The 10,039-nt window shown below is 55.2% G+C and overlaps 1 protein-coding gene across 1 annotated transcript in view; it reads right to left on the bottom strand.

Annotated features, from left to right (window-relative positions):
- The window catches only part of LOC113407803 (transcription factor COE1-like), a 67,481-nt gene that overhangs the window by 29,276 nt on the left and 28,166 nt on the right, over window positions 1–10,039 (bottom strand). Inside the window, exon 5 of the mRNA XM_026658182.2 lies at window positions 8,681–8,762. Within this exon, the coding sequence (XP_026513967.1) occupies window positions 8,681–8,762 (82 nt within the window). The remainder of the gene's footprint in view (window positions 1–8,680; window positions 8,763–10,039) is intronic.

A 10,039-nucleotide genomic window follows, 5' to 3' on the forward strand; every position in this document is an offset into this window, starting at 1 on the left:
TCTCACCACAGAGTCCTTGGAAACCCCCCCAAACGGGACAGCCCATCCCACCACAGTCCTTAGCACCACCCATTAATGGGGCAGCCCATCCCACCACAGAGTCTTTGGAAACCCCCCCCCCAAACGGGACAGCCCATCTCACCATAGAGTCCTTAGAACCGCCCCCAAATGGGGCAGCCCATTGCATCGCAGCGTCGGTTGAACCCGCCCCCCAGTGGGGCAGTCCCAGGCACTGCACGGCCCCTGAATGCCAGCTGTGGCCCAGCCCTCTCGGGGGAGGGGAAGTGCCATTACTAGGGGCTAAGTACCAGGGTCTGATGCTACTTAGGCGATGGCCCATGTCACCCACCGGTGCATTGTGGGAAAGCTGAGAAGGGAGGTTCTGGGGCACGGGAGCTTCTCAGGTCTGACCCCTGAGCCGCGGCAACCCTCTGCTGCCATGCACCCTGCGGAGCCAGCCTTGATGTTATGGTCGCGTTTGCGACCAGGGGCTGCTAACAGGGAGTTTCGCAAGGGAGTTCTCCAGGTGAAGGAGGAGCAATACAGCACCCTTTTGGGGTAAGTGACTGTCTGCAGTGTGTGTGTGTTTGTGTTTGGGGGTTACTTGCTGTGTGCTGAGCTTGTGTTTGGCAGTCAGTTTGTTTGTTTGGTTGTTTGAAGGACCGTGTGCTGTGGCTGACAGTTGGAAGCTGTGAGCTTCAAAGGAAGGTTTGAAACCAGGAAGCCTCTGGTAATTGGCTGAGCCTTACTCAGTGGGCGGGGCATTCATACAGGCCAGGGCTTTATAAAGCAGCGCACAAGCGACCAGGGAGCGTTTGCGACCAGGGGCTGCTAACAGGGAGTTTCGCAAGGGAGTTTGGAAGGGGAGCAGGAAGGGGCGAGGGTCCCTTGCCGGTTCTATCTGTTTTCCCTTTATTCCCCTTAAAACTTTAAACTTCTTGCTTAAACAACCCTTTCAGCGGACAGGGGGCTGCAGACGGGAGTTTGACAGAGGGAGGCTTACGATGGTTAGGAAGACCCGCAACACCTGTGCCAGCACTGCTTCTGTCTCCTCCACCTGCGCCTGTAGCCAGACAGAGCGCCTGAGCATGGATGCTTCTACCCAGATCCTGGTGTGGTTTTGCAGAGACTGTAACTTGCAATTTCCACTTACTGATATCCAGGCTGAGGGGACCATCCAATGTGAAAGGTGCCTGCTGGTGGAATCTCTCAGGCAGCAGGTGGGAGAGCTACAGGAGGAGGTGGCTAGGTTGAGAAGCATCCGAATCCACGAGCAATTCCTGGACAGTGTCCATGTGGAGACAGCTGAGGTAGCTGTCCCAGGACACAGGACTGCTGATACACCACTGGTGGAGGAGGAGATGGCTCAGGGTGGACACTGGCAGCTGGTTACTTCTGGCAGCAGGCAGTGCTCCACCCCTGCTCCGAACCCTCCCGCTGTGGTAATAGGTAACCGTTATGCTCTTCTTGATACAGGAAAGAAGGCATTACCCCCTACAGTAAAGGAGGAGAAGCCTCGTACCCCTAAGGCTGGGAGGTCTGCCGCCACCACTGCGAATAGGAAACGTAGGGTAGTGGTGGTCGGAGACTCTCTGCTGAGGGGGACGGAGGCGCCCATCTGTCGCCCTGACATTTCATCTCGGGAGGTATGCTGCCTGCCGGGAGCCCGTATCCGAGACGTTACGGAGGCATTGTCGAGGATTATCCAGCCCTCTGACTACTACCCCATGCTACTCATCCATGTGGGCACAAATGATACTGCGCGGTGTGACACTGAGCGGATCAAGAGTGACTACAGGGCTCTGGGAGTACGGGTGAAGGAGTTTGGAGCGCAGGTGGTATTCTCTTCGATTCTTCCTGTCAAAGGTAGGGGCCCGGGCAGAGACAGATGCATCATGGAGGTGAATGCCTGGCTGCGAAGATGGTGTCGCCAGGAGGGCTTTGGCTTCCTAGACCACGGGATGCTATTTGAGGAAGGACTGCTAGGCAGAGATGGTGTTCACCTTTCGAGGAAGGGAAAGACCCTATTTGGACACAGACTGGCTAACCTAGTGAGGAGGGCTTTAAACTAGGTTCGACGGGGACAGGTGAGCAAAGCCCGCAGGTAAGTGGGGAACATGGAGACCTGGGAGATGGGTCGGAGACGAGAGGGAGTGTGGGCTATATTGGCAGAGAGAAAGGAGGGTCAGGACAAAACCGGGAGGAAAGATCAAACCAGTATCTTAGATGCCTATATACAAATGCGAGAAGTATGGGTAATAAGCAGGAAGAACTGGAAGTGCTAATAAATAAATATAACTATGACATTGTTGGCATCACTGAAACTTGGTGGGATAATACACATGATTGGAATGTTGGTGTGGATGGATACAGCTTGCTCAGGAAGGATAGACAGGGGAAAAAGGGAGGAGGTGTTGCCTTATATATTAAAAATGTACACACTTGGACTGAGGTAGAGATGGACATAGGAGACGGAAGTGTTGAGAGTCTCTGGGTTAGGCTAAAAGGGGTAAAAAACAAGGGTGATGTCATGCTAGGAGTCTACTACAGGCCACCTAACCAGGTGGAAGAGGTGGATGAGGCTTTTTTTAAACAACTAACAAAATCATCCAAAGCCCAAGATTTGGTGGTGATGGGGGACTTCAACTATCCGGATATATGTTGGGAAAATAACACAGCGGGGCACAGACTATCCAACAAATTCTTGGACTGCATTGCAGACAACTTTTTATTTCAGAAGGTTGAAAAAGCTACTAGGGGTGAAGCTGTTCTAGACTTGATTTTAACAAATAGGGAGGAACTCGTTGAGAATTTGAAAGTAGAAGGCAGCTTGGGTGAAAGTGATCATGAAATCATAGAGTTTGCAATTCTAAGGAAGGGTAGAAGGGAGAACAGCAAAATAGAGACAATGGATTTCAGGAAGGCGGATTTTGGTAAGCTCAGAGAGCTGATAGGTAAGGTCCCATGGGAATCAAGACTGAGGGGAAAAACAACTGAGGAGAGCTGGCAGTTTTTCAAAGGGACACTATTAAGGGCCCAAAAGCAAGCTATTCCGCTGGTTAGGAAAGATAGAAAATGTGGCAAAAGACCACCTTGGCTTAACCACGAGATCTTGCATGATCTAAAAAATAAAAAGGAGTCATATAAAAAATGGAAACTAGGACAGATTACAAAGGATGAATATAGGCAAACAACACAGGAATGCAGGGGCAAGATTAGAAAGGCAAAGGCACAAAATGAGCTCAAACTAGCTAAGGGAATAAAGGGGAACAAGAAGACTTTTTATCAATACATTAGAAGCAAGAGGAAGACCAAAGACAGGGTAGGCCCACTGCTTAGTGAAGAGGGAGAAACAGTAACAGGAAACTTGGAAATGGCAGAGATGCTTAATGACTTCTTTGTTTCGGTCTTCACCGAGAAGTCTGAAGGAATGCCTATCCTAGTGAATGCTAATGGGAAGGGGGTAGGTTTAGCAGATAAAATAAAAAAAGAACAAGTTAAAAATCACTTAGAAAAGTTAGATGCCTGCAAGTCACCAGGGCCTGATGAAATGCATCCTAGAATACTCAAGGAGCTAATAGAGGAGGTATCTGAGCCTCTAGCTATTATCTTTGGAAAATCATGGGAGACGGGAGAGATTCCAGAAGACTGGAAAAGGGCAAATATAGTGCCCATCTATAAAAAGGGAAATAAAAACAACCCAGGAAACTACAGACCAGTTAGTTTAACTTCTGTGCCAGGGAAGATAATGGAGCAAGTAATTAAGGAAATCATCTGCAAACACTTGGAAGGTGGTAAGGTGATAGGGAACAGCCAGCATGGATTTGTAAAGAACAAATCATGTCAAACCAATCTGATAGCTTTCTTCGATAGGATAACGAGTCTTGTGGATAAGGGAGAAGCTGTGGATGTGGTATACCTAGACTTTAGTAAGGCATTTGATACGGTCTCGCATGATATTCTTATCGACAAACTAGGCAAATACAATTTAGATGGGGCTACTATAAGGTGGGTGCATAACTGGCTGGATAACCGTACTCAGAGAGTTGTTATTAATGGTTCCCAATCCTGCTGGAAAGGCATAACGAGTGGGGTTCCGCAGGGGTCTGTTTTGGGACCGGCTCTGTTCAATATCTTCATTAACGACTTAGATATTGGTACAGAAAGTACGATTATTAAGTTTGCGGATGATACCAAACTGGGAGGGATTGCAACTGCTTTGGAGGACAGGGTCATAATTCAAAATGATCTGGACAAATTGGAGAAATGGTCTGAGTTAAACAGGATGAAGTTTAACAAAGACAAATGCAAAGTGCTCCACTTAGGAAGAAAAAATCAGTTTCACACATACAGAATGGGAAGAGACTGTCTAGGAAGGAGTACGGCAGAAAGGGATCTAGGGGTTATAGTGGACCACAAGCTAAATATGAGTCAACAGTGTGATGCTGTTGCAAAAAAAGCAAACATGATTCTGGGATGTATTAACAGGTGTGTTGTGAGCAAGACACGAGAAGTCATTCTTCCGCTCTACTCTGCTCTGGTTAGGCCTCAGCTGGAGTATTGTGTCCAGTTCTGGGCACCGCATTTCAAGAAAGATGTGGAGAAATTGGAAAGGGTCCAGAGAAGAGCAACAAGAATGATTAAAGGTCTTGAGAACATGACCTATGAAGCAAGGCTGAAAGAATTGGGTTTGTTTAGTTTGGAAAAGAGAAGACTGAGAGGGGACATGATAGCAGTTTTCAGGTATCTAAAAGGGTGTCATAAGGAGGAGGGAGAAAACTTGTTCACCTTAGCCTCTGAGGATAGAACAAGAAGCAATGGGCTTAAACTGCAGCAAGGGAGGTCTAGGTTGGACATTAGGAAAAAGTTCCTAACTGTCAGGGTGGTTAAACACTGGAATAAATTGCCTAGGGAGGTTGTGGAATCTCCATCTCTGGAGATATTTAAGAGTAGGTTAGATAAATGTCTATCAGGGATGGTCTAGACAGTATTTGGTCCTGCCATGCGGGCAGGGGACTGGACTCGATGACCTCTCGAGGTCCCTTCCAGTCCTAGAATCTATGAATCTATGAATCTATGACATGAACTGGGACCGTATACATCACTGTTGCAACCAAAGTCCTCCAGTGGCACCAAATCTTGTACAAGGGAGGTCAAGTGAGGTGTCTTTGAAAAGGTTGCAGTTTGCTGGTTAGGATGATGCTGTCTGTATGTGTGTATCATTTCTGTATTTGAAGTATGAATATTATCTATGTACTTGTATCTCAGTGGGTTTGATTCTAAGTAGCACCAGTGAAGCATTTGGTCAGCTTCTTGAGAAAGGAATTTTCAAATGAAGTGCCCAATTAAGAAACTCTTAATTGACAATAGACCTTGGGAGACTCCAATCCACATCCGAGGAGCTTTCCTGGGAACATTCAAGGCAGCATGTGAGCAATGGCTGCTCTACCTGTAAAGAACTGAGTCATGCATGGACATGTGACTTGCCCAGGTGACTGCAAACTCCACCTTGCTGCTGTGATTTTCCACAGTAAGAACAAAGGGGTCCTTCCACATGGCAGAGAATATAAAAGGCCCTGGGAAGATCCTCCATTTTGTCTTCGATCCTGCTTCTTACCTCTGGAGAGACTTTGCTACAAACGGAAGCTCTACACAAAGGACTGATGACCCATCCCAGCTGGGGATGTATTCCAGAGACTTGATTTGAACCTGCAGTTTATTCCATCACTGCTACAAGCCTGAACCAAGAACTTTGCCATTACTGTATGGAATTGATTCCATTTAACCGATTCTAGCTCTCATCTATATTTTTTTCTTTTTATGAATAAACCTTTAGATTTTAGATTCTAAAGGATTGGCAACAGCGTGATTTGTGGGTAAGATCTGACTTGTGTATTGACCTGCGTCTGGGGCTTGGTCCTTTGGGATCAGGAGAACCCTTTTTCTTTTACTGGGGTATTGGTTTTCATAACCATTCGTCTCCATAACGAGTGGCACTGGTGGTGATACTGGGAAACTGGAGTGTCTAAGGGAATTGCTTGTGTGACTCGTGGTTCGCCAGTGGGGTGAGACCGAAGTCCTCTCTGTCTGGCTGGTTTGGTGTGCAAAGGACACCCAGCTTTGGGCTGTAACTGCCCTGCTCTAAGCAATTTGTTCTGAATTGATACTCTCAGGAGTGTCCGGCCAAAGGCCGCTTCGTTACACCAGGGTCAGCGTTCCAGGGGCCGAGGGGGCCGGGCCAGCTCCAGCCCCCAGCCTGGCTGCCAGGTCTCCTCCCTGCCCCCACCTACTCGCTGGCGGGCTTGGCTGCTCTCCCAGGAGCCGCGGCACTATGCAAATTGGATGGGTTGTTAATCATGTAAAAATGTCACAATTATCATATCTTTCCGAGAGGCCCTAATGAAGGCGCCGCGCTGGGTGTGAGCTGGGGAGACGGGCCAGAGCCGCCGCCTCCGCCTGCCGAGCTGCACCCGCCGGGCACCACGGGGGAGCTGGGCATGGCAGGCCAGAGGGGGCTTGCGAAGCGATGCAGGGGCAGGGCTGGCATACCTGGGAGAGATGCAGGGCTGTTCTCCTGCTAACGAGCCCTCGCCCTGTGATACAACGGGGGGCGCTGTGATGAGGGTATGTACCCCTCTGGCTGGGAGAGCCAACAGGGAACGGTGACGCTACGCACAGTGGGCCCTGGCTCTGCCACTGCACTGTGGGCGACTGTAAGTCACCTAACTGTTCGTGCCTCAGTTTCCCCATCTGTGAAATGTGAGAACTGCAGAAGAATGGAGGACGAGAGATACCAGCGAACACTTCGGGGTTACAGCTCCCTGGCTGTCTGACACAGTGCAGATGGTAGAACAGGAACAGCTGGCCCAGGGTGTCCAATACAATTGCCTGCCCCCGTCCTACCCAACGAACCACAGCAGGCCTTGGCCAAAGCCCTGGTCCCTCCAGAATCCAGCTTCCCGACTGCCCCGTTCCTGCGGGGGGGGGGGGGGGGGCACAGCCACCCGGCACAACGCGGCTCAGTCCGGTGAGCTTGGGAGCACAGCTGGGGCCTCGGACACACGGCTCCCAGACCCTGCGGTGCCCTGGGCTGGCAGGCCCGCCGATGCCCCCAGGAGCTGGCGATGGTGCCAGGCTGGGTATTCACATGGTCTCCAATGTCAGAATCACTCTGGCACTGCTCAGAGGGGACAGGCAGACAGACAAACCCCCTCCCCACCCCGGAGAACGGTCCGCCGGGCACAGCGGCGACTGCCTCTGCCTCCAACGCCGCAATGCTGCCCTCCGACCCCATGTAACGCCACGAGCAGCAGAGACAGAGACGTCCCCAAACCACCCCTCCCCCAGACAGCTGGGCACCCCGCCAGCTGCTGCACTGAGCCAGTCGAGGGGCTAATGGAAGGGGGAAGGTGCCGCTTTTCGCTGCTTCCATCTGGGCTGGGGCGAGGGGGCAGGTAAGCAACAGAGCAACGGTGCCAGAATCCAGCGAGATCAGACAGTGGAGTCACTCCGCGGGGGGGAATCGCTCCCAACTCCCCTAGGCCCTTCAGAAACTCCTATAACTCTCAGGCGCTCAGAGGTGGCGGTGACCAACCCCCCCGAGAGTGGAGAACCGAATCCCGCTCCGGTGGGGCTCTCGGCCGGCCAGCGCGTTCCCTGGGGCTGCGCCTGGTGCACACAGCCAGCAATGGGGGAGACCCAGCGAGAGGGCGCTGTATCTCGCTTCGCTTTGCTCCGAGCCTGGTTAGAATCAGAGCTGAAGTCCTGCCCCCCAAGCCCCAGGACTTCACCTCGGCCAGGGGGTAACAGGGCCGCAGCGTCCCAGCTGGCCCGGGGAACGAGGGAATGGCCCTGATGGGGTTTGTCAGCTGGTCCTGCGGTGGGTTTTAACCCCCTCCCTGCCGCCGGGCCGCGTGCAGGCCGGGAGCCGTCGCTGCGTGGCTCTATTGGTGGGTTTGGTGCTGGCGAGAGGAGCCGGCTATGGCCCGGAGAGCAGAGGACCCATCATTCCCAGCCCCACATGTGCTGGCTCTCCGGGGGTCCCCAGAGCAGGCCTGGCTGCAGTCTCTGCAATGAGCGAGGACACAGGCCTGGCCACGTCAGACCGCGGGGATCCCCTGGGGGAGCGGGGTTCTCCCCTCGCTGCGGGCCGAGAGGAGGCTGAGCAGCCGGGGACTCAGATGTGTCCCCCCTCACCGGTTACTGCCCAGAGACAGGACTGGTCTCCCTCTAGCCCCTGAGCTCCAACGCGGGGCACGGGCTGAGCCAGTCAGCCGCCCCCCAGGCAACCGGCCGAGGGGAGCAGAGACGGAGAAGGCAGCCAGGCCCCTGCCCCCGCGAGCCAGGGCACTGCTCCTCCGCCAGACCTGGTCCAGCCATGGCCAGAGCGACGGACCCCCCCAACCCTCCCAGAGGAGCTGCCTCCACACCCCCAGATCTCAGTGCCAGGAACACCCCGGGGTTGTGCCCTTCCCCACCAGGCCCGGCCCAGGCTGCGCTCGTAGCTGCCTCCTGGCCCTTCCCCAGCCCGATGCCCCCTTTCCCCCCACCCAGGGGGCGGGCAGCGGGGGCCTGGCTGGAGGCCTGACCGAGCCCCCGCTATCCATCCCCAGCCCCGGCGCCTGAGATACAGTGCCGAGCTGCTGGGCCGGGGCCCCTGTCCCGGGGGGAGGGGGTTCACCTGGAAGCGGCGCATGTCCCGGGGGTTCCCCGCGTTCTTCAGGCAGTTCTGGTTGCACTTGAGGAAGAACTTGAGGAAAAACCTGAGAGAAAAGAGGAGAAATCCAGATATTTAATGTGTGTGTGTGGAGGGGGCTGTCCTACTGGTCCCCCAGCCTATGGCTTCACCCCCCATTCCTCCCCAACACATCTCCTCCCATCCCACCCTGCCTGCCCCATCCCACATGGCCCCTAGGGAGATCCGTGCCCACCGAGCAGGGGCAGAGCCCGCTCCCCCCCCCAAGCCCTGGGTGTCTCTCCCCCTGGGCCGTGGGGTGGGGATGTCCCGGGGAGACGACTGGGACCAGGCCAGCGCCCTTGGGGTGACATGGGGAACCAGCCCCATTCCCAGGGCCCTGGCTTCCTGGGGGGGGGGCCGTGCAGGCCAGGCGGGATGCCAGGCCAGGTCTCTCCTCTGCCCCCCAGGCGGGCAGCAAGCTCGGGCGGCTGGTCAGACGGCAGTGGGGGGGTGGGGGGCTGGCAGACCTGTGGCTGGCTGCACGAACCACCACACACTCCCCTCCCACAGCAGCGCCCCCAGCACCTGGCGAGAGCGCCCCCGCCCCAACTCCCGTGTGCAGCCGCCCCCGCCCGCCCGCGGCCCGTCGGTCCCCACGAACACGGCTCCAGCCATCTCTGCCGGCGAGCGCCGGGCTGGCCCTGCCAGCGGCTTCTCCCCGGCCACTCTGGGTATCGATCGCCACCTGAGCCCTCCCTGGCGGCAGGCAGCTAATGGATTTGATTGCTGCAGAGACGATCGACCAGGGAACCCGAGCCGGGGGACCCAGGAGCCCTGGGGGGAGGGGAGAGCGAGTTGCGCTGCCGAGGGCTGTGGGGGCCCAGCCATTTCCCTTGGCTGCTGTAGGACGCCCCCCGGAGGAGCAGCCTGGAGAGCAGGGGGTGAGAGCCCCAGGCGTGAGAGGGGCTGGGGGGTGCATGTGCGGGGCCAGAGAAGGGGAGAGGAGTCCAGGAGTGTGGGGCAGCCCAGCCCGGCCCCCCGGGGAGAAGCCGAGGCAGCAGCAGGGATCAGCCTGTGCTGAGCCCCCTGCAGAAGATGGATGAGGAGGGAGCCCCATCCGTTCCCAGCAGCATCGCGGCCTGATGAAATATTCAGGACGCTTGTACAGGCCCCGTAATCGCCATCACGCCGTCAATTATTAATGGGCTGCAGCAGCGAACGTGCAGGGGCTGGCATAGGAGGGGAACACCCTGGCACCTACAGCCACGCACAGCCGAACGCCCCGGGACCTACCGCCACACACAGCCGGACGCCCCGGGACCTACCGCCACGCACAGCCGAACGCCCCGGGACCTACTGCCA

This window comes from Terrapene carolina, unplaced genomic scaffold, assembly GCF_002925995.2.
Source record: "Terrapene carolina triunguis isolate 2854851 unplaced genomic scaffold, T_m_triunguis-2.0 Scaffold405, whole genome shotgun sequence".
In the NCBI taxonomy this organism is placed as follows: domain Eukaryota; kingdom Metazoa; phylum Chordata; order Testudines; family Emydidae; genus Terrapene; species Terrapene triunguis.